Source organism: Scophthalmus maximus, chromosome 14, assembly GCF_022379125.1.
Source record: "Scophthalmus maximus strain ysfricsl-2021 chromosome 14, ASM2237912v1, whole genome shotgun sequence".
Lineage (NCBI taxonomy): Eukaryota > Metazoa > Chordata > Actinopteri > Pleuronectiformes > Scophthalmidae > Scophthalmus > Scophthalmus maximus.
Genome location: NC_061528.1, coordinates 10,855,751 through 10,879,737, shown reverse-complemented (window position 1 = coordinate 10,879,737; position 23,987 = coordinate 10,855,751). Strand labels below are relative to the sequence as shown.

General features: G+C 44.4%; 1 protein-coding gene across 1 annotated transcript in view; it reads right to left on the bottom strand.

The window, feature by feature from the left end:
- The window catches only part of lrp2a (low density lipoprotein receptor-related protein 2a), a 44,655-nt gene that overhangs the window by 19,157 nt on the left and 1,511 nt on the right, over positions 1-23,987 (bottom strand). The window contains exons 2-42 of the mRNA XM_035603985.2: positions 20,547-20,654; positions 19,967-20,089; positions 19,698-19,814; positions 19,175-19,285; positions 18,932-19,045; positions 18,725-18,841; positions 18,030-18,173; positions 17,802-17,921; positions 17,490-17,618; positions 16,826-16,995; positions 15,623-15,846; positions 14,970-15,176; positions 14,608-14,810; positions 14,219-14,359; positions 13,819-14,022; positions 13,030-13,222; positions 12,459-12,584; positions 12,139-12,269; positions 11,774-11,911; positions 11,385-11,666; positions 11,000-11,239; positions 10,539-10,658; positions 9,900-10,016; positions 9,398-9,778; positions 8,484-8,732; positions 7,714-7,925; positions 7,383-7,567; positions 7,031-7,259; positions 6,706-6,883; positions 6,345-6,473; positions 5,254-5,420; positions 4,833-4,976; positions 4,573-4,682; positions 3,874-4,051; positions 3,552-3,765; positions 3,192-3,431; positions 2,804-2,992; positions 1,047-1,979; positions 789-954; positions 433-591; positions 29-318 (exon numbers count right to left, since the gene is read on the bottom strand). Coding sequence (XP_035459878.2) covers positions 29-318; positions 433-591; positions 789-954; positions 1,047-1,979; positions 2,804-2,992; positions 3,192-3,431; positions 3,552-3,765; positions 3,874-4,051; positions 4,573-4,682; positions 4,833-4,976; positions 5,254-5,420; positions 6,345-6,473; positions 6,706-6,883; positions 7,031-7,259; positions 7,383-7,567; positions 7,714-7,925; positions 8,484-8,732; positions 9,398-9,778; positions 9,900-10,016; positions 10,539-10,658; positions 11,000-11,239; positions 11,385-11,666; positions 11,774-11,911; positions 12,139-12,269; positions 12,459-12,584; positions 13,030-13,222; positions 13,819-14,022; positions 14,219-14,359; positions 14,608-14,810; positions 14,970-15,176; positions 15,623-15,846; positions 16,826-16,995; positions 17,490-17,618; positions 17,802-17,921; positions 18,030-18,173; positions 18,725-18,841; positions 18,932-19,045; positions 19,175-19,285; positions 19,698-19,814; positions 19,967-20,089; positions 20,547-20,654 — 7,932 coding nt within the window. The remainder of the gene's footprint in view (positions 1-28; positions 319-432; positions 592-788; positions 955-1,046; positions 1,980-2,803; positions 2,993-3,191; positions 3,432-3,551; positions 3,766-3,873; positions 4,052-4,572; positions 4,683-4,832; positions 4,977-5,253; positions 5,421-6,344; positions 6,474-6,705; positions 6,884-7,030; positions 7,260-7,382; positions 7,568-7,713; positions 7,926-8,483; positions 8,733-9,397; positions 9,779-9,899; positions 10,017-10,538; positions 10,659-10,999; positions 11,240-11,384; positions 11,667-11,773; positions 11,912-12,138; positions 12,270-12,458; positions 12,585-13,029; positions 13,223-13,818; positions 14,023-14,218; positions 14,360-14,607; positions 14,811-14,969; positions 15,177-15,622; positions 15,847-16,825; positions 16,996-17,489; positions 17,619-17,801; positions 17,922-18,029; positions 18,174-18,724; positions 18,842-18,931; positions 19,046-19,174; positions 19,286-19,697; positions 19,815-19,966; positions 20,090-20,546; positions 20,655-23,987) is intronic.

The window sequence follows — 23,987 nt, the reverse complement described above, 5'->3', positions numbered from 1 at the left end:
AAAAGTGACAATGACAAACCGCTGGTACCTGGTGTACAGATGTGGCTGCAGCCTCCATTAAACTGCTGGCAGGGACTGTCACACTGCTGCTGCTTCCTGCTGGCTACAACGTGGATGTCCATTGGTCGAGATGGAAGGCTCTGGATCATGACCCTCTGATCTGAACCATCATGCTTGTTGGCCCGATAGATGCTGCGCGTGTTCCAGTCGGTCCAATAGATGAACTGGCCAAACATGGTCATAGCGAAGGGGTAGATGGCTGTGCTGACGATGACCTCACGATTGGACCCCGTGAGAGACGATCGCTCAATCTTCTGTCTGATGGCAGAGCAAAATAATGACAACAGTGGTGGATTGAGATTTACAAGATAATGTGATAGACAAAATTGAGAACATGTTTCAACTCTGGAATTGTTTTGTTTTTTATCTTACAAGCTGGCGTCTGCCCAATACAGCCTCTCTTCTTCATAGTCCAGGGTCAGTCCATTTGGCCACACAAGACTGCTGTTCACAACCTCTGTTCTGAAGTTTCCACCTAAGGTGGCACGCTCAATCTTTGCATGGGTTCCCCAGTCCGTCCAATACATGTATCTGTGGTACAAGGAGGCATTTATGTTATTTCAATTTTTTTTATTATTATTATATTAAGGGGAGGAGACAGCAAAATGGGGAATTACATTCAACAACTGAACTTGGTGTGTTGTGGATAATGGTTACTCTTCATTCCATCCCAGAATCATTTATTTCTCAATCCGAGTTGAGCTTAATGGACGAAGAGTTTGTCTTACCCCCTACAAGGATCCAACATGATGGCCCTTGGCCGAGACACATGGGCAATAATAGTCCTCTGAGAGCCATCCACAGACATGGAGCTGATGCTCTGGTTCACGTAGTCACTGTAGTAAATTCTTCTGTTTACCCAGTCATAGGCGATGCCATCAGGAGCCCCGAGATCTGTAAAAACACAGGGCACAAAACCATAGAAGTGTCACTGCTATTAATCCCTGCATCCATATAAAGCCGTCCAGTGTGACTGCAAAACATACCTGAAGCCACCACTACAGGGGCTGAGGTGGGAGAAGACAGGCTGATGTAGGTGATCCTGCTCGCTCCTGCGCCTGAGCTCTGTGTGAAGTAGACCCTCCTGTCTGTGAGGTCAAAATCCAGTGCCACGGACGTGCGTGGCACATTGACCACAGGGAAGGGCAACGCGTGGTCCTCTGGGTCGAGGCGCAGGCTGCGCACCGTGCTCTCGGTTGTGTAGATGAGATAATCGTCTCGTGACACCACACAGCTCTCGCTATCTGCTGCGAGATTCCCAAAAGCGCAGCTGCATCTCTTGTTCTGGTTGCCTGGGCCAGAACCTGGCAGGGCGAAGCAGAAGTGGGCACAGCCTCCATTGGCCTCGAAACAGGGGTTGTAGTTAAGCTCCTGGGCAGTGGTTGGCTGAGTACGCTGGTCAAAGATGGTAACGTCTCTCAGCATGTTGATGTTGTCTCTAATCGCAGCAGGCTGCTCTGTGCTACCGGGCTCTTTGCTTGCCTGAAACACCTTCTTCAGGTTTCTGTCCACCCAAATGATGCTGTTCTCAAACACTGTGATCCCATAAGGAGTTGGGTAGCGGCTGCCATACCTGACTACCTCAGTCTCCCCTCCTTGAGGGTTGACTCGAGCAATCATATCCAGGGAGTCGTCCACCCAGTAGACGTAGCCAGTTTGCCCGTCCAGAGCGAGACCTCGAGGGGTGATAATGCCTGATGACACTAAAATTGTGCGGTTGGTCCCGTCCAATAGTGCTCGCTCAATTTTGGGGTTCTGGCCATAATCAGCCCAGAACAAGTAGCTGTTTCTGGGGTCCACAACGATGTGGCGTGGCATGTCCACCTGGGTCTTCAGGAGCACCCTGCGGAACGTGGTGTTCAGGCGGAGCACCTCCACATACGTCTCAGTCAGGAAAGCGTTGGTGAAATATAAGTTCCCTGAAGACAGAAGTCAGGAGGATCAATGTTTAAAGTCAGATCATATATATGTGTATCAAAAGAGGTTATGAATTGATACCATGATAGGTAACAATTAAAGTATACATTCTACTAGCTTACATTATGGTGGTGATATCAATGCATGACGGTTATACCGTCAGTTACAGGGATGCAATTATAAATGAGTAAGAAGCCTTGCAAGGTCTGCCTGCAGATGTCTCTGTTTTTGCTCGACGAGCTAATTAGATCTTCTCTCGGTCGCCTGTGTGGGACTGATCTCCCTGCTCTGTGAGTCAGACACTGTGATAAAGCTTCTTAACTTTGACTCTGACCAGGCAGTCTTCTGCCCCTGACCTATATCACACCACGGGTTTCAAATTAGTCCAACTCTCTTTTAGCTTTCTGGTTCACATCAACAGAGCAGCTGATGATTTTATATGGAGAGTGGTGTATTTAATCCGATCAGATATAATAAAATCATCCTGAGAAGATTTGGTTGTTACAGAAGCAACAGCAATATGAGCCAGTGAGATAAAATATACTATATACAAGCAAACATCTAGATTCGATAAAAAAATAGTAAATGTAGTACAATTATCAGATTATAAAAAGAACACTTAATAGTGTAATTATTATTATACAGGTCATGTGACATCTGAAACATGTTTTGTAATTTGCAATGGGAAAGCATGGGAGGGAATTTAATTACTGTCTACAGCATTATTATGACTATGACGTGACCAACTCAGACCAGTACAACAGATGAAAATAACAAATAACTGACGTATAAGAGGGGACCCCCACCCACACCCACAACCGCATACCTGCAGCCCAGTCCACAGCAATGCCTCGTATGCCGTTGCGTCCTATTCCAGATGTCACTATGCTACGTAATCCGGAGCCATCTGGCTTGATCCGTCTGACCCCGTTCTGTGTTGCCACCGTGCTGCTGAAGTCACACCAGTAGATGAAACCAGAAGCCATGTGCACATCAATGTGTAAAGCATTACGGCCTGAAAGAGGATAACCAAGTCATTAGATGCCATAATTATTCCTATGAACACAATAACCAGATCATGAATATTTGATATTATTGTCAGTTACTCTGTTCTATGTTGCACCTTAAATTAGTTTTTGACAATAGTTAATCAGCATTTTTTTAAATAAAATAATCATATGTAACATAATAAATAATATATGTGAATCACGGACCTCTACCAGCCACAGGCACCATGGCCTCAGAGTGGTCTGCCCCCTCCAGACTGAAGCCTTTGATTGCAGACAGAGTGGAAATGACCACATAGGACTGGTAGGGGGAGCAGGTCCTGTTGTCGGCACCGAGTTTGAAACCCGTGGCACACGCGCAAGCAAACAGACCCTCTGGCCGGGGCAAACATAGCTGCTCGCACACTCCCACGTTGTTGGTGCAGCCATTGGATGTGCCTGCAGAAGCTGAGTTTGTGGAAAGAAGACAGTGTGACGGTCATGTGAAAACGTAGCAAACCTGAGCACAGATCACAGTGAATGAGAGCTGTTCTCGTTTCACTGATTATGTCTCCTTGCGTTACTCACTCTCTCTGTGATGCACTTTCAGCACTCTGAGACCAGAAACGTTGTCGCGCAACACGACCTTGTTGGCACCCGTGGACTTGTCCACGCGCTCTATGACCTCAAAGTCGCGGTCAGTGAAGTAGAGGAAGTTTTCATAGATGGCCACACCCCAGGGGTGAGACAGCCCCGTCACTATGGTGATACGGTTACTCCCATCTGGATCACCGCGCTCAATCTGTGGAGATTCAATGCCAGACAGGAAGTCACATTTGTATTCCGTACAATCGCCAAACAGCATTTTACATTGTTTACATTACAGGATGAACAGAGCGCGAAGACCCACCATGCCAGTGCTCGTCACAGCCCAGTACAGCTTGTTCTCTCGGATGTCCACGGTGAGGAACTCAACGTGATCTAAGTTGTTGGTGAAAAGGGTGACGGGGTTTAGGCCATCCATGTCTGCAGATGCCACCTTGGCAGGGATGCCACTCTCTGTCCCCTGGTCTGTCCAGTACAGTTTGCTGCATGTGAAGATGGAGGTTAGTGTTCGTGTTTCAGACATCTGCAATTCATTCGTGGATCTACCATTATTACTTTTTTAAATAGTATTAAAGTATTATAATATTATAATGTAGAGTCAGATACAAGTTGACTGTTGGGTGAAAATGTTTTATCTCTCAAATAAGAACCTAGAAAATCGGCCTTGCAACTTTCTGCGATTATGCAGTTGTAAATCAGAGAATATTGCCAGTCATGACAACTGTTATCTTGGACTAGGAGCTGAATCATAAAATAGTCACACTGCTAAAATAAAAGCCACAATATTTTCATATGACAGTGAAAAGGGGATTGTTTAGAAATGTCCTTCTTGTTTCTTGACCGCACTCCCTTGTGCGTTGCCTGGGTGTGGGTGCAGTGTGGTATTTGGTAACACTGGTTTAGTTCTCTCCGGAGGCAGAGCAGATGGCGATGAGGAGGCTGTTAGAGCTCAGTAGCTGTGGGGATGAGGGGCTGTGCCAGGACTGTGTTAAATGGGGCTTACCCACGTGCTGGGTCCACTGCGATGCCAACAGGACTTCCAGCGCCAGTTGGAGAGCCGTTATTTGTGATTAGAGTTTTCCTGTACTGCACCTCCCCTCTCAACTTCAAAATCTGACCAGGCACAGGCACAAACAGATGCATTTATTGTACGGTGTGGCTGTGTTGTGACACTGCCTTTACCACTGCACTGACAAATAATCAGTCTTAAGGATTTTGGCTAGTGCTCCAGTAATTACTGGAAAAAGGTATTAGAAATCTCACCTCAATAGACTGTGTGGCCGGATTGGTGTAGTACAGGTTCTCTGTCAGCCAGTCTAAGGCCAGGCCTACAGGGGAGCCCAGAATGGCTGCAGGGGCAAACTCTGTCCTGTTAGTTCCATCTGATTTCACTCTGTGGATCTCACCCTGGCGGAGAAAGGAAGGTGGATTAATCTCTACCCTGTTGAATGTGCATGTATAGGAGAAATCAAGTTTTTTTTATCATGTTTCCCAGTAGTTGCCCTTGGGGGATACATTCTCGAATGAACTGTGGTTACACAGTTAACAAATGTAAATGTCTAGTGTAAACTTCGTAGTTATACGTCTCTGAGCGAAACATAGATTCCCTGTCCACCACAGCATGTTGCTAAAAGCAGATTAAGAAGTGGGAAGCTCGAAAAAGTCTCTTTGGAAAGTAGCGTACCGGGTGCTCCACCCAGTAGATGGTCTGCTCATTGTCATCAAAGTCAACGTCATAGCCGTTCTGAAGTCCAGCGACAGGGACCATCGCATCATTACTCTTGTCATCTGGGTTCAAGGAAATGCCGTAGATGATGCTGTCTCTCACAACAACCAGGAAAGGATCCTCAACTACAAGTAAAAACAAAAAAAAGTTAAACCAGTCAATGAAAAGTGAGAAAATGAGCTTGCTCCTATCCTAGAACTAGAACAATTTTCATTTGGTAAAATAAAAATTATTAAACTTATTCAGAAACAAAGCTAGGAAACTATTTGTCCCCGACAGATTTTTTTTTATAGTGACTATGGTATTTTTTTTTATTATTTATTCATATTTTCACCAGTATAACATGCTTTAATCTTACACTTTGTCTCTTTATATTTACTTGTGCTGTGTTTGATTCTATTCTGTAAAGCACATTTCCACTGTGTTGTGAAAATCACTAGACAAAAAAAGTAATTATTATTACGCTATCTGGTGAAAATAAGACTACCAAGCTAACAGCCCTCTCTCTTCAAAGAGGATTGACTGGTGAAAGTCGGTTCCACAATCTGATTTGCTTTGTCATCAGAGATTAGAATCGATGAATGGTTGTGGGGCATTTTCATTCTTGGATAATCGTTGGCCTCAGGGGGAGACTGTCTTCTGCTAGGCCTGAATGGGCTGAAACCTGAGATGAGTAAAGCTGTTGACCTAAGGGAGACTCTTTGGGCTTTGAATTAAAGGTCCCTTGTCTTCTGGAGACCTTGAAAGACACACTTATATGATTTTCAATATTTATGACTGGAACAGCAGTTTACAAGAGAATCTAAATGGGAGACTGTTGACAAGTACCTGGATCGATCTGTGATACAACCCGAGCTTTTGCAAGTATTTCCCTTCTTACCAACATTAAGATGGCTGCATATTAAGCATGCAAGAAGAATTATATTTTCTGCAATGGAAAGTTTACTCTTTTACAACAAAAACCATGGCTAAGGCGAATACCTAATTTATCCACTTCATCTGACCTGACTTCCTTTTTCATCATAATGGATATTTGGCATGAAGCATACCTCTGGTGCAGGTGATGTGGTCTGCTGCCAGTGTCCAGCCTGAGGGGCAGGCACACGAGTAATACCTCGGCCCCACCGCAGAGAGCAGGCAGATATGAGAGCAGGGGCTCCTCAGGCAGCGATTTTCACCTAAAGAATTTTCAAACCACACAGGCACACACAATATCACTGGCATACCTGTGAACAGTATGAGAGAGGTTCTGTAGGATTATTCTTTAAAGTTAATTACAAAAAGCATTGGGCCTTGCATATTGGCATGAATATCAACCAAACCACTTCTGTTGACCAACACGCTGGTCAGCATCAACATACAGAGATGCAACAGAGCTTGGTTTATATAGTTACTGTATCTTTGCCATACCTGCTGGCTGCCTGGCGGGGTGTACTGCCACCAGACCCATGGGCTGAGGGAGGTTGAACAGCATCACTGTTTGGTTCTCCCCGTGCCACTTATGGGCTCGCATCACGCGGTTGATGTATCTGTCGGTCCAATACACAAAATCCTCAAAAACGGTAATTGCGTGGGGATGTTGCAGTACCTTTTCACAGAGAGTAGCAAAAGAAAAACAGTGCGTCTTACACATACTATTCAAGACAAAATTGTTTGTGCTCTGCTTAATTTTAGATTTTTATCTAAATAAGATCTACACAAGTTATTCAGAAAACTGCCTTCTAATGCAACTCACCAGGTCACTGGCAAGAACTTGCTTCCTGTTGTTGCCGTTATAATCGCAGTAATCAATGAAATCCAAGTAAGCATCCGCAAAGTACAACAAGTTGTTTGGGTAGTCTATGGTCAGACCATTGGGCCAGTACAGCTTGTTGCTCACGATTACAGTCCTCAATTTTCCATCCATGCTGGCCCTCTCGATGCGGGGGTTCCTCCCCCAGTCGGTCCAGAACATCACATGAGCACTGCAAAACAAACATCCTTCTTTTAACACAAACTGCTGCCAGACTGAAATAACATGTTGCCTTCCAACACACGAGATTTAAAAAAGAAAAGAAAACAAACTTGTTTCTCTGAACGTCACTGACCTGTCCCTTGGGTCCAGCACCAGACCTCGAGGATTGGTGACATTTTCACTAACTAATACAGTCCGATGGGTGCCATCCAGCTTAGACACTTCAACAGTCTCCAAGACGTAGTCAGTCCAGTACAGGTTCCTGCCCACCCAGTCTACAGCAAGGCTCTCTGTCACAGTCACTCCACTGTCAAATACCTGTCCACAAGAGACTCATTCTTAGATAAAGTTGTTTTACCGGTGATGCTGTCACTACACGTATTGCTCGAAATACACAGAATGTATATAAAAGTGTTGAGTGCAATATGTCTGTGGTAACAAGCCGGAAAAAAAATCTAACTTACCACAGTCCTATCACTGCCATTTTTGTGAGCACTCCAGATTCGGTCCTGGCTGGTGTCAGACCAGTATACACGGTCAGTGACCGAGTCAAAATCTAGGGCCACAATGTTGCGTCCATCTCGAACCAGTGAGCGGATCACGTTGGGCTGAGCGGTTATGTCATCTTGCACAATTTGATTTCGACTGGCCACGAGAAGGAAGGCCTGACGGGAATCTGGAAACAGACGTCAAATCTCGATTACCTATTTTTCACGTCCATTCTCAAGCTATGTGAGCGCTGATCGGCTTTTGCATGTCCACCAAAACTTTACAACAGGACTGCTAAATGGGTTCCTTCTCAAATGGCAATCCTTAGGGAATGCACTTTTGTCCAAATAATGACCTATTGTATTGCAAAGCCTTTCAGCGGGTTATCTGTGTGGAAGAGGAGCTCATGTCAGGCACGCTCCCCATAAACAACCCTTTGTTGGTGATTATGTCCTAATTACAGCAGTGATGGCCAGTGAGTGACATATATGTTATTTGTCTTATCTGAAGAAATCAGAGCAGCAGGGAGAGACAAGGGGGGAGAAAGGCAGTGTGTCCGCCTTGCAGTCTGGGGCAAACAGCCAGCAAAGTGAAGAAAACTGAGATATGTGCTGTACAGCGATCATCCTGACATCCAAATTACTGTGGGGCTAATACAGTAATATGCCATTACAAAATTATAGGTTGTTATTTACAAGTACCAGGGGACCAATGTGTTCCAGTTTAGAACATAATCCCTCCTCACCTGAGGCCTTGCAGGTACGTTGGTCTGCTTCGAGAGTATAACCATCCTGGCAGTGGCAGCGGAAAGAACCCCTCTCGTTAAAGCAGTGCTGGCTACAGAGTCCAGGCGGATTACACTCATCTATATCCTCACAGGTTTTGGAGTCATTGCTCAGCTGATAACCCACGGGGCATGTGCACTGGGCGCCAAACGGCCCTTGGATACAACCATGGGTGCAGCCGGCGTTGTTGTCAGAACAGCTCTCCTGATCTGCAATGAAAGCAGGGGAAGCAAAATTTAGCACGGAAATAACAAATAATCAGATGATGTCATTAATATCCACAACGCATTCTATGATATTGAACAACAAAGCACTAACTACTATCATTAAGTGTTCTTAGAATCGCTAATTTTAGACAGACAAATGCATATTTGTGGCAAATTATTATTACATTTTCCACTCAGACTCTACCAACGACAACATTTTTCCTTTGATTATGCTTTGAAACAATCTATGGCGATTAAAATATTCAATAGAGGTATTGTTTACGTTGAAAAATGAATCAAAAACTACTTGTAGGATTTCTACCAATGATTGAGAGTTTGTTCCTACCTGGCAAAGGCTCATCTGAAAGTTGTGAGAAAGGCAAGAAAGGACAAAATCATACATCATTCTCAGGTTAATACAGGTCAAATCACACACATGCATGATTTTCCACACAAGAATCCAAAGACAAAGAGATAACATTCAACACAACTACAAAAATGTTCCATTGAACAAAATCAGTTGAGAGTTTGATCCTGTTTGTCATGTGAATTTGTGAAGAACGTGAAGAACAAACTCGGAAATGTAATAAAACAAACAAAGCCTTTCTGGTTGACAAAGAACGTGTTCCGACAGAGGCTAAGACGACAGAAGCAGAGAACAGACTTACTACATAGAGGAGACTCGTCAGCACCATTGGGGCAGTCGGGAGTGTTGTCACACACTGTGGTGAGGTTGATGCACACGCTGTGGCCGGGGCACTGCCACTGCCAGCTTGGACATCGGAAAGGCGGCGTGGGACAGTCTCGTTCGTCACTCATATCCCTGCAGTCGTTGTCCCCGTCACAAAGCCAACTGCGCAGCACACAGTTTCCATTGTCACAGCGGAAGAGTGAGGACGGGCAGGTGCGAGGTGGGCAGGCGTGGTGCTCGTCGCTGCCGTCCTCGCAGTCTGGATGACCATCGCACTCCCAGGTGGATGGGACACAGCTCCCGTCTGACTGGCACTGGAATTCACTCTCATGGTGGCACATCCCTGGAGGCCTGGTAGCTGGAATACACCGCAAACAGCATGTTAGCACAGGCACAATCATTCGGTGCATAATTGTGCACGAGTAATGTTGCAGTCATACAACATTTGGCCAAAGGAAGTATTTACACAAAGTACTTACGACAGCTCCGCTCATCTGAGCGATCACTGCAATCGAAGACTCCGTCACATCGGTAGTAGGAGTTGATACACTGGTGACCTCTGGAGCACTTGAACTCATTCACAGTGCAGTTGTAGACTGAAAAAAGGTCCAGTTGAGTATGTTAATACTGATATTTCTCACATTTCTGCAGTTGTGCATGTATACTGAGCTCCATTGTTGTGCAACACAGGGAATGAGATCCATAAACTAAGAGGCTTAGCAAATGCTTGCTGAATTTTATAGAACATTCAATTGACCTCCACATCATTTTGAAAATACCCCCCCCCCCCCTAATAAAGTCAGAAATTACTGAAAATACTGAACAAAGTTATTGGGTAAAGAGCAGATAAAACCCCCTCCTACAACATGTCACAGTGAAAGGTCGCTCACAGGAAAGTCTACATGGTCATGAGATCTGATGCAAATAGATCTGATCAGCGATCTAAGGTCATTTTTTATTAGTTGTATAAACACAAGCAGAGTGAAATAAGAGACATTTAATCCACAACACACTTGTACACACTATGAGTACAGTGTAGTAAGTATGTGCTAAACACCAAAGGAGACCAGCGACTACATGCATGTCCAGGAAAGACTGTGGTCGAGAAAGCTACTCACTGCATCCCTGCTCATCCGCCCCGTCCACACAATCCCTGTCCCCATCACAGACATAGCTGGGGTCTATGCAGCGGTGGTCTGGACACTGAAACTGTCCTGGATTGCATGTGCTTCTCAGATCTGTCAACGCAAGTTGTGTAATATATGAGCCTTGAGGGCCTATGAGCAAATCCCCTCTTGTCTAACAGATACACAACTGCACAGGTCATAGTTAATTCATCTAATTAATGTGAATATGGACCAGCTTTCATAACTGTGTTTTTAAGATTTAAGTAGATTCAATGTATTTAAAACTCACTCTTTAGACATTGCAGTACACGGTTTATCTGCCTCCTGTCGTAATTGCTTTTTGAAATAAACTTCCGCTGCTGCAATGAATATGAGCTATTGAATGGCTATGTAGCATCTGAAAGCAATTTGTATCTTTTTTTTAAAATGATAGCCTCCATGGGGATACTCACGGCAGTCAGCTTCATCTGAGCTATCCCCACAGTCGTTGTCAGTGTCACAACGCCACGTGTGTGGGATGCAACGGTGGTTGGCACAGGTAAACTGGTTGGCGGGACACGTTCCAGGCACCTGCGTGGGGCAGTTGTCCTCGTCACTGTTATCGAAGCAGTCATTGTGCCCATCGCAGCGCCACCCTGCAGGCACACAGTGCTGATTTGCACAAGTGAATGCAGAGGGGGAGCAAGTGTTGTCTGAAAAAAGAAAAAAAGAGAGAGGATCCTGATTAAATATTATAATACCGAACTGAGTAAAATAAAGACCCAGGGCATTAAACTGTTTTATACTCTGGTCAGGTTTGACCAGTACAATGAACTGGATTTACAAAAAAAGCATTACTGTTAATTCCACAGTTGACTTCGTCAGTGTTGTCATGGCAGTCATCAACACCATCGCATCTGTAGCTGTTTGGGACACATTTGCCGTTGCCACAGGAGAAGGAGTTGGCGCCGCACTGCAGTGTGGGGGGCTCGCTGGAAGGGTCCTCCACGCACGTCTGTTGGTTGGGCGACAGCTTCATGCCATATGGGCAGCCACACACCCGCTGTGAGTCTGGGACTGGGAAGCAGAAGTGGCTGCAGTCTCCATTAGGATTTGTCTGCCTGCTGCAGAGGTTGGAACCTGAGAAGGGGAGTAGAGTTTGATTACCAGGAATATGATAGACACGTACGAGCCGCAGCTACGCATGGAAGGGAAAAGTGAGGAGAGCAGTGAATGAAACTACCAACCAATCTGAGAGTTGGAGTTGAAAGACTTGACATGCATAATGTGGCTGATTCCTCTTCTGATAACAACCATCTCCCCACCATCGGTCTTGCGCACACGCACAATGCCACCCAGACGCCAGTCGGTGAAATATGCATAGCCTTTATGGGACAGAAGCATAAGCACAATCTCAGTTACTCTATCGTTCATCACCTCCCTTCCTGGTAGCAGTAATTGCTCTTTTGACATGATACCCTTTGAAGCAAGAATGTAAAACCACAGTTAAAGCTCAACAGAAAGTCTGTACTAGTGCTTTATTTAGTTGAAAACACATTGTACTGTACCGGAACTTTACAGGCAACTTGTTGTTTATGCCAGGACTTATTACCTTCAAAAATGGTGAGACCAAATGGATGGGAGATCTGGGTTATGCGGCCCAAAGAAAGTCTGTTTTTTCCGTCAAAATTGCTGTGCTCAATTTTGTCAAAGAAGGCATCCACCCAATACAGACGCATTGAGCTGCGGGGCGATTAGAGCAGAGAAGCAAGAGGAGAATGAGAAAATACACGTAGTCACATAAATACTAAAAAATAAAACAAGATCATTGTTATAACAACCATAAATTATGGGTAAAAGAATGTATAACAATCTTAAGTGTAATAGAGAAGGTGAATGGTGTGTTGTGGGACTGTAGGAGTTGTAGCTCACCTCCAGTCGATAGCGAGGCCATTCGGCCAGCCGAGAGTAGTGTTTACAATAGACAAGGCATGTGACCCGTCACCCCATGCCCTCATAATCTTCGCCGGTCGGTACCAGTCAGTCCAAAAAATATACCTGTCAAAGTGAAACAAACAAGGATCAATGTCATATGTCGTTCCAAATGGACCTAATTTAGTTTTCATTTCAGACTCTCCCACATCATAGAGCTTTTCTGTTTAAGCCACTTTCTTAGTGTTCACTACAATACCGTCCTTCACGCTGAACTAATCTCTGCTGTTGGACACAGAGGCCTTTTGACTTTGAGGCTATCGGAAATAACAGCTTGCTCTAAATAAGGATTCCTTTTCATCAGTTGGGGGCTTAATTTGAGGACATTTGATGAATGGGTAATGTACATCTTAAGGACTGCAACCAGATTTACTCTACATGGTTGTCTTTGCCAAGACTTCCCTATCTTAAAAAGCAAAGAAAAGCTACGTACACATAAAAAACTAGGCTCTTGGATATCCATCTAAATATTCAAAAAATGTATTTGATTGAAAATTAAATATTGATTTACCCAATGAGAGGGTGCACCACGATGGCTCTCGGGTTGTTGAGGTTATGTATGATGGCTCTCCTGGACTTATCAGCAAGCTTCATCACAGATATGCTCCTGTATCGCGGGTCAGTCCAGTAGAGGTTTTTTGAAATCCAGTCGTAAGCCAGGTCCTCCACGCCATCCACTCGATTGGCTGCCAGCACCTCCCTGCCTGTGCGGATCAAAGCAGTCGGACCACAGTTTACCACCGAGATGAAAGAGGAACACATTTAGATAATAGGCTGTCAGTTTGCATTTTCCCCATGCGGACCACACAGAAAAAACTAGGGCAGTTCCAAAAACAACATCACTGACCAGGGCAGTGGTGTTTCCTTTTTTTTGTATTGTGTGACAGCTTGTGGATTATCACTTTAGTAACTACTTCCACAGCTGAAGTGAAAGTTTATTTACTAAATGTTAAAAACTGCTTGGCAAAAACACCTGTGATTAATATGTTCTAGCCATTTTTAGTTGATAATTTTGAGAAGTAAGTTGATTACATGATCCATTTCTATTGTCCATACTCCTGTCCATTCACTCCCCCATTGTACCAGTCGGCCCCATCAGGCACTCCCTTAACTCCGTCTATAAGCCTGACTGAATCACATGGTAGAGCTCTGAGCTCGGAAAAGAAAATATCCAATGTAAGCCGAGAGAAAACACCGTAAACATTTTAGCTGCTGTTTTTTTTTTTTCCTTGTATTACTGAGCTATTGTTAGCTGTGAATGTCAAAGCAGTACTGCTACAGTAACAGAAGTGATCCTCACCTGTCCCATCCACCTTCTGTTTGTATATAATATCTTTGGCTGTGTCTGAGAAGAAGATGCTATCGTCTTCAGCACTAAAATCCACCCCAACAAAGTAGGAAGGGGATCCAGTGACTGGCAGGATGACGTCTTCCTGGGTGGAGAGGTTAAAGGGGATCCCTCTTACGGCCAGCTGACTGGAGAACAGCAGAAACTGCCTCACAGCTGTAAATGGGACATCAGCACGTGGAACAGTTGCCATGAATGCCACAGATATTCAGCGTCACAAAAACATCATGATGAAACAATAAAGAAATAGTTAATCAAGATGGAAACCTGTGTGTGTTGCTGTGCAGGTGAGTTACACTTTTAGGGCGTCAGGAATAATTTACACACAGTTAGACAAGAATTGTTCTTTTACCCAAACAACGCTTTCCATCCACATGTAGGTCGTGGCCCATGCAACATTTGCAGCGGTAACCAAGTCCTCCATTGTCACTCCTGTGACTCAAAACACAGATCTGCTCACATCCACCTCTGTCTACACTGCAAGGGTTTGGCACTGGAGATAAAAAATAAAAAAAGATTCCCAGTAACTGACATGAAACCCCCATATGAGATAACTTAAGGATTGTGATCTTCTTCAACTATAGCTATTGTAGATCTTGCTTTCAGAACAATGGAGGTCACACAGCACGAAATCTGGTGTGTGCTACAGTAGCATGAACTGTGAGAACTATGAGATCTGCGAGCTGCGTGAAGACCACTGCTCTGAGGAAGAAGCATTGTGGCTCAGCGAGGGGCCCTTACCCTGTGGCTGTTTCAGTTGGTGTATCACTGCTACTCCATGTGGAGTCTGAGCTGTGCCGTAAACCACCTGAGGACTGGTGTCAGTGAATTTGTTGGCTTTCATCACAGCCATCTTGGTCCAGTCCGTGAAATAGACACTGTGCTCAAACAGACTGATGCCGAATGGGTGTGGGATCACAGTGCCTCCATGGACCACTGTTTTTCTATGTAAAGAATTGAAGGATGACATTGATTTATTAGAATATATATATGAATAATTCTTTCTACCTATTTACCTTGGGGATTCGCTTTTATTTTGTTAGCAAATTAATCCCAAAAATATTGTAAGGTGTTCTTTTTGAAGAATAACGTGATATATTTACCTGTGAAGGCCATCATACGTTGCAGTTTCAATGTAGTCATAGCGACTGTCCACCCAGTAGACGCGCTTGGCCTCGATGTCCAGTGTGATACCAGCTGGCCAGCCCAGTTTACTCCCAATGATCCCATAACGGTTGGTGCCGTCCATGAAAGCCCGCTCAAGGCCTGGTTCTCCATTCAGCGCCTCCCAGTCGGAGAAGAACATGTACCTGCCAAAGAAGGGGAAATGTTTAATCTTCCAATTTTCTCTCAGGTGGGATCGTTACATGAGGCCCGCTATGTACACCTGAGCACAGAGAAGTAACTTTACACGTATTCAATTAGAAGACATTCTTTTTAATTAAGTATCCACAGCATCACGCTATGTCCCCCAGGTCTTCAGGTGGGTGGTTCTGAATCTCACCAAACTGCTGTACATCAATTTACAGTAAGCAATTTATCTGAAGCCACCACCATCCTCCCCCCTTGGACTATACTATTGGATTACAATGAGGGTCATCACTTACATTGCTCCTCACTAATCCACCCAGGGCAATCTCCTAATCTCACCCACACACCCCCATTATTCCATACCAGTGAAGCATGACAGATACTGTATGTGGGGACTGGGAATGGGTGCATACATGATTGGATAGAAAGTGGGAGATGTGCTTACCCGACAGTGGGGTCCACCGCCAGTCCTCTCGGGTTTCCAAGGTTTTCAGTGATGAGTGTGACCCGGTTGCCTCCGTCAAAGTCCACCATGTCAATCCTGTTGACGCTGGCCTCCAGCACATACAGTTTATTGTTCACCCAATCCACCGCCAAGTTCTCAGGGTAGTCAACCGATACGTTTAAAACCACCTGCATGTTGGAACCGTCCATATCCACAGAAAACACCTGTACACAAAAGACACCATTGTTGTCAGCCAATTAGCCCTGGATCACGGTTTTTATTTTATATGTGTATATTAAGCTTATATTCTAAATGGAGAAAGATTAGACAGTATCAGGACCCTGAAACTGAAGCATCATTCATTCCATTACATACACCTGCGCTTTTCCTACATGCCAAAATTTCTACTATGAAAAATGAGTGGCACCAGCTTCTCTGACTGGAAAACATGGCTACATGCATCTGGTAAGAGGGGCACTGATCTTAGCGGCTTTGCTTCTTTTGAAACAAAATCCAGGCTTCTAAAAGGCAGGACTTTCGACTGACCTGTTTAAAGAGAAACTGAAGATGTGGAAACAGCCTGACAGCTTAACCTTTCCAGTTGCATTCACATGCCCTGTTTGTGCTCTCCCTACTTTTAATCGGACATGCTGCCGTGGAGGTCGCTGATACACACAGATGCCCAGTCAGAGATGTGCCCTCGTCTTTCAGCCGAGTGGCTGCAGTTCGAACCATTGAGAAGCGAAGGCATATGCTGGACAAAGACTTTTTAGATGGCCAAAGAATCCCTATAGATTGTACAGTGCCACTGAAAACAAATACAGCATGATTACTTCGGTCAAGATCACGTTACAAAAATTGCACCCTGGTATGTGAACATCATACCAGCCAATTAGACGGGTCTCAAGATTAGGGCATTTGGCTTCCATTCCACATCTACTTCCCCTTCATTATGACTCCGCCGCAAAGGAGCCAACAGCCATCCCATTATTATAGTATCAACATTGCTGATATTTTAAAGGATAACAGCAAGAATTCGGTCCTGGCCTGCTTCAGTCGACCTCAAGTATTCACTCAAACAAAGAAAGTGCTCAACGACCCATAAAATGTTACCCAGGCATAGGGGACCACTCTGTTGTGTAATGCCATATGACTAACTTAGTAGTGGGAGTAAATTAATATGTAAATGGTGTTGTTAAATACCTTATTCTGAATGGTATCGGTCCAGAAGATCCTGTGCAGATTATAGTGGAAGTCCACCCCCACCGCAACACCTCTGTTCGGTGAATGAACCAAAGTGCGGAGACTGTTGCCATGGATGTCACCTATTAACAGGTCTCTGCCATTGGAAAAAATCAAGGAAGGAACTCCAGCTGCAGAGGAAGCAATATGCAACACGTTACACAAACACAGCATGAGGGAATCCTTATCTTTGAAAGTTCCTGATTTGATTTAAAAGAGCAGTAAGTTTTATAGCATGTGTGCTCGAAGAAAAGGATGGTTGGGACTTTACAGGATGTAGCACATTAATTCAGATCCCTGCCTCACACTAATGAAGGTAGAGGACATTATCTTTTCACACTTTAAAAAACATTTTTTTTTACCAAAGCTAAAGGCAAAGAGGTCAGCCTCTCAGTCAACACTCTTTCTATGTCAACAAAGCCAAGAGACTAACTAAAACAACATTCGGTACGCAGCAATGCACCACAAAGCAGCACAGACGCTCGGCAGAGCAGCCACAGAGGTCTGCAGAAAGGAAAGGGGTCTATGCCGATGGGTCTCATTCGGGTGGGTTGTTCGTACCTTCAAAATCTGAGCATACTGCACGTGAAACAAACTGTTCAAACATAGAGGGAACGCCACTCACTCGAGACGTCCGCCCTGCAGTATCTGTGCTGCTCCAGCGTGAAGCCCTCGCGACAGCTGCAGCGGTGGGAGCCTACGCGGTCCTCACACAGCTGGTCACAAACACCCCACATCGAACAGTCGTCAAAGTCTTTAGCGTGGAATCAGAATCATAGGATTAAAAAACATTTTGTTTTGTTTGAGTCACATTACACCTTCAATAAGTCAAAAATGATTACTGTGAGACAATACAATACAACAGAGAACATTTTTTCTTTTCTACATGAACCAAAAAATCTTGGTATGTTGCAGGAAATTTATGATGGATGTATACCTATACATGTGCGACTATTGTTGCTGTTGACAATGTATCCGGAAGGACAAGAACAGGTTCCTCCTTCAGGAGAAGCATGACAACGATGCTCGCAGCTTAGAGAGGCACATCTCCAGATACCTGAGCAACACAGAAACCAGAACAGTGAGGAGTGTGCTTCAGGGGTTACAGTTCCCGTAACATCAGATGTTCTAATGTGCATTTAACTCTAGTCGTGTTGGCACTTACTGCAGTTGCGGCCAGCGGTGGTGTTGGTCTCGTCCCCTCCCTCGGGACAGTGAGCTGTCCCATCACACAGATGATCCATGGGGATACACAGGCCAGAGGACGGACAGGGCCACTCTCCTGGGTAGCACTCTCTGAGCACATTATCTGCAGAAAAAAAAATATTAATCCTCCACATTTGACGGCTCAACACAGAAAATGTAAAACATATTAGGACAGTTTTAAATGTGTCGCACTGTTCAGAGTTAAAATAATTCCAGTGAGGTGTGTACTGTGGACACAGCCTCCGCAGAAGTGCAGTGACTAGGACTTAATTGTCAGGGAAATTACTGTCACTTTAAATCGATGCAGGGGAGTGGAGCTCTGAGGGGTCACATGGGGGCTCAGAAGGCTTCTGCGGCCCATCCTCTAAAAACACACACTCTTCACAGCCGTGTGAAGGAATTCTAAAGCCCTTTGGGGGGCTGCGCAGTCTTGTGCCACAAAGAGTTGAATAGCACACTTAAAGGAGCACAGGCATAGTGTCTTGCTAGCCCGAATCAACCGTGGTGACTGGAGATGAATCTGGTTCACACAGAGAGCTCCAGCTGTAACCCATTCTAGAGTTCCTTAGGCAGCCAAACGTCCAACATTACTGGCCCTAAATTCTCAAATTAACTTAACTTATGACAACTGATTTCCAACAACTACATTCCTACCGCAGCCTTTTTCATCAGCATTGTCCTCGCAGTCATCCTCTCCATCGCAAACCCAGACTTGATGGATACAGCGGCCACTGGGGCAGGTGAAGTAGTTGCCTTTACATGTAGGATATGCTGCAGGTGAAACGGAGAGTCTTAATACACACAAAAGACTGAAGTCTAAGTTAAAGCACTTGAAACATTAGACGGACAGAGGCAACATACAGCAGTTCAGCTCATCACTTCTGTCTCCACAGTCGTCGTCGTGGTCACAGACGTAGCGATGAGGAACGCACGCACCATTATGACATTGAAACCGGCCAGTGTTGCAGTGCTGTGCTAAAGAAAACACAACAGAAATAGGCAAAAAGCACAACTTAGTGATACTATCATTTGCAATGTCGCTGCTCAGCCCAGGTGAAGGTTGTTTGGAAAGGCCTGCTTCTAAAGTTGACTTTGTCTTCTTACTGCAATTTGCCTCATCAGAGCCATCACGGCAGTCAAGGTTCTGGTCACATTGCTGAGTCCGGTTGTAGCAGGCCCCGTTAGCACATCTCAGCTGCGTACACTCGGGGTAATCTGAAAGATTAAATCATCATCAGGGCAATGCTGTGCATTCAAATTCGCCTGACAACTGTGTTTCGTTTCAGCTTTTAAATGTGAGAAGTTCAGCGAATGGGAGGGATAAAGGACTCAAATTTAACGCCCCCCACCATAACAACCGCAGTCGCCACAGCATTCTTTATACAATTGTGAGATTACCACAGTGTGTAGTGCTGCGGGTCTACCCTGTCGGGACAATAATGGCATAGCAGCTGAACTTCAGCTTGACTAATCCACCAAGGAATCTGCAATCAACCTTTGACAACAAGAAGCATATTGTGGCCCATTCTGTCAGTCAGCGAGCCTCTTAATCTTAACAAATTGATTAAAATGCCACAAGAGCCTGAGATAATAAAAAAAAAAGGAATCCACCCTGGAGAAAACTTACGGCAGTTCCTCTCATCCGACCCATCTGAGCAGTCGGCCAGGCGGTCACATCGGTATTCTCCCGGGACACACGCCCCGTTACTGCAGCTGAACTGTTCACTGGTGCACGTCCGTCCAGCTGGTGATTTAGCAATAAATGGGGAAGTTTGAATCAGATAGTTCTTATATCTGATGTACTTGTACATATATAGGAAGTACAACTCAGTAATTAAATACTTGAACTGGAACTTACTTTTCCAAAATATGATGTGATATGTAAAATGTACTCACGGCAGTGTTGCCTCTCATCTGAACCATCCTCACAGTCTTCCTCATCGTCGCACACCCACACATCAGGGACACACTCGCCGTCGCTCAAGCATTGGAAATGACTGTCATCACACGTTACCTGAGCTGTGGGAACATGGGATCACACATGCACACATTGAACATTTCATTATCTATGAAATGCTGACTGAGAGCTGACTGAAATCCACTGATAGAAATGTGTAAATTTGCTCAAGAACACAATTTAGTATGATTTTGAGTAAAAAATAGTGATTTTCACTCAACTAAATTTTGAAGCCCTAAAGTTGCTCTGCAAAGTACACTTTGCAGATAAAAAAATATATGGTAAAACATGATAGAAGTACTGTTAGAGAAATTAAACTAAAAGGGGAGTATATTTAAAATTACCAAAGTATATTTCTTTTTACAAAAAAATTGAATTTATGTAAAGAATCTGAGTATTTCTCTGGCTACTGCTGAGAAATACTTCAGGTTGGAATGATACATCCAACAAGTGTGATAAAAATCCCAACCCTCTCAGGTAAAATATTGGCATACAGTGTATATATGTCAAGTAACTCACGGCAGTCTTGTTCATCAGAGTCATCCACGCAGTCTGATGTTCCATCACAGTGCCAGTCACCTGGGATACATCGGCCTGTCCCACAGCGGAACTGCCCCAGTTCACATCCTACACACAATTACAATTTAGCATAATTACGTATTTCAAAACAAGCTCTGTCATACCTGCTATTAAAACAATCATGTGGTTATTGCGTTTGGCATTTTAATGTTGATGAAAATATTAAGAGTGTCATTATTCAATTATGTCCAAATTATGTCTTCCTGGCCAAAAAGAGAGAAAGAGATCAGTCCTGAACTGCTCTGTATTAAAGGGCACAGAAAACATGGCATGAGGGGGCAGGGATGCCTTCCACTGATGAAGCATGCTGTTAATAGCATTGACAAGCCTTGGAGACACGCGTGCCAGCCATCCTCCCGACAGTTACACAACCTTCACTGCACTCATCCTGAGCCTCCTTTTGATCTTCGCACTGAGTGGCATCTGTAGAGATAAGGTGCTACCACTCTTCCCTGACATTTTCCAGGGGAGATTGATTCAGGCAGCATAGTTTAGTGGCAGAGCACTCCATCACACCCGTCCAAATAGGAATGTGCATTTCTGATTGTCTCTCCGACAGCCTGATTTATTGTGCGTGCTGTACTGTCCGGTCTGAGGTGTAATTGGAATAAATAGTGGTACTGGGTGGTACCACAACCATTTCAACCCAGATTCTTCATGAGAGGAGCTTCTAGGTGGTGATTGGTGGTGCATGCTTGGGGTAGGTGGTCCATGTCTGCCCTGCCATATCCAGCATTTTGGAAACATTCTTCATTCTTTATCAAATAGCCCCACAAAACTAACAGCCCATTAAAATACTGGAATAACCTATCCACAATCAAACGCTGCATCAGCCATTTCTATTACTGTACTATTCCGCTGTAATACCTTAAAACTACTAGAAATTATTGAGACATGTTGTGCAACTGTGAGTAATGTAAGTAATGTCGTTAAGGTATGTCTTTATGGATCACTTCCACGGCAGTTGCAGGGTCACTGCACGTGCCACTGCACTAAAAGTCTTGTGTATACTTTTGTCTAAGATTAATTAAAAACCACCAAACTTCTTTGCGACCAAACCGGCAAAACAGGCTGCAAGTTTAACTCCTACAGCGGCTACCCAGGAAGCAAACCGTTTTTCCTGCTCAGTTTACTAATGATAAAATTGCTCACATTCTACTCAAAGGAAGCCTTTGTTGCAAGGCAGTGATCCCAGTGGTCTCAGCATCATCTATAGCTCGGAAACGGGGACAAGTGTACAGTATAAGAATGGCTGAGAGATTTACTATACTAAACAAAAAATACAACATTTCACCTGTAAAAAGAGGGCATATTAAATACATTTAAATATCAAATGAAAACTTTATTGTATGTACAGGAACGTTTCAAAAGCAAAAAAAAGTTTTTGGGTATCAAAAATATACAGTAGAATATTTATAAGATTATTTAAAGGTTATCAAATTGAAAGAATAAAAATATTTGAAACCAAACCGTGGAGATGTGCTAAACAAATGGACAAAACAACAAAATGTGCATTTGAAAAGATCAAGATTGTTTATTGCTGCCATATTCAGACCTAGTTTGACAACTTAAAACCATGTGCTCCCAGGAGAACCCCGTCTGCTGGCGGCTTTCAAATGCAGCCAGTGTTCCCTGACAGTATCACTCCTGGGAAAGGTGACAGATACACTGGAGCTGAACCTTTCCACAGCACCACCTTGTGAGGGTTCTTCTTACATTTTGTCAAGAACCTTAGTTTGGTATTTTGCGTTGTATTTCACGTTTTCCTTTCTCTTCTCTCCAGCCTTGTCTTTTCTAATTAGCAACTTAAACCCACAGCAGGAGAGAGCACCGCGCTATCCATGCTATCCCTACTATTGCCCAACAAAGAAGAGCAGTGGAGGAATTTTCATTAGAATGAAACCCCCTTAACGCCTTAAACCCCACTGTGAAATTACAATGGCACAAAAGAGGTGCCAGCAGGGCTGCAAACTCATAACTGGAAGTGTCACCATAAAAATGCCACTCTGGAGATGGACAGGAGAAAGCAGGGTACAGTAAGGCTTACTTCCTGCGATAAGGTAAAACAAAAGTGAAACATGAGCCCCCCTCTCACGGCCATCCATTGAGAAACCCCGGGCACTACCGCTGGAACTTCCCCGAGTCTCTTCCTTGTCACGTGGGGCGCCTGAAAGATGTCGTCAAAGCTTTCATCAATATCGCCCTGTGTTGGCGCAGCCGTCCGCGCTCACTGAATGTGTGTGGAGAACAGAGGCGAGGACGGCTGCTGGAAGCCCGTCCGCGCTGTCAGAGCGAAGTGCTGCTGCCTATTTCATATGGAAATCGATGCAGCAGAATGCAGTCAATTGCCAAACAAGTGACTTTGGCTCTTAGTGCTACACACAAAACAGTGGGAAAAGCGAGGGGCTTTGGCAGCGGCATGGGAGCAAAAGGAAGAAATGGAGGGAGTGAGGAATAAAGGTCGGTACTGAGGAAAACGCAACACGATTTTTGCTCCATACCTGAACAAAAGCATGATAGAATTCAATCATTAAATGAAGTCGTTACAATGCCACTGTAAAACGTATTTTTACTCAACAGATGTCAGTCGGAGGCTGGACTCCATCCTCGGTGTCTGTAACCAAGACTGAGGGAGCTGCAGGAAAATAAAGGATTTAATCTTGATTTGTGCCAACTGCATTCTTGTTTCTGACGCGGTGTTACTGTTGCACAAGGATTTAGGCTCCTACGCCGGAAAGAAGCCGGCATGCATGAGGCTTAACATGCACATGCTGGCAAGTTTGTGTGTCCTCAAAAGTTTGAACACAACGTTGTTTTCAGAAATGTCCAACTCGAAACAACTCAAACCAAAAGACAAGCAAGCTGCAATCATGTGACATTGCTGTCCGTTTTCATTATCCTCTTTCACATTCCCTCGTATGAAGTAACAACTTACTGTAATTTGTAACCTCATTGACGTGCTTACTGTGAACTTAATAGGTTATTAAGATGTCAGTGGCCAATGATTAACAGAGAAAACAACTCATTTCAATGACAAAACATGTCTGGAACAGCAAAAGAAAATGACAGAGGCTAGTTAACAAACCAGCACCATGAAATCCCCAGAGTGTCACATCAGCTTTGCGTGCCAGTGTAGGCATTCTGCAGCAGTCTCAAGGCCGAGGCCTGGACAATGTGTTACAGAAAGTCGCCGGAGAAACTATTTTCAAATTATCCAACAAATGTAGAGGATCAGGTCTAGATTACAGAAAGCAGCCGTCAAAGTGAAACTACACAAATAGGGCATTAGTAATCGTTGCAGTGTATTTCGACTTGATTCACACTTGACTGGAAAGCTTCCAGGAAGCACCCGACGCGGTTCTACTATGGTGCTTACTGCAC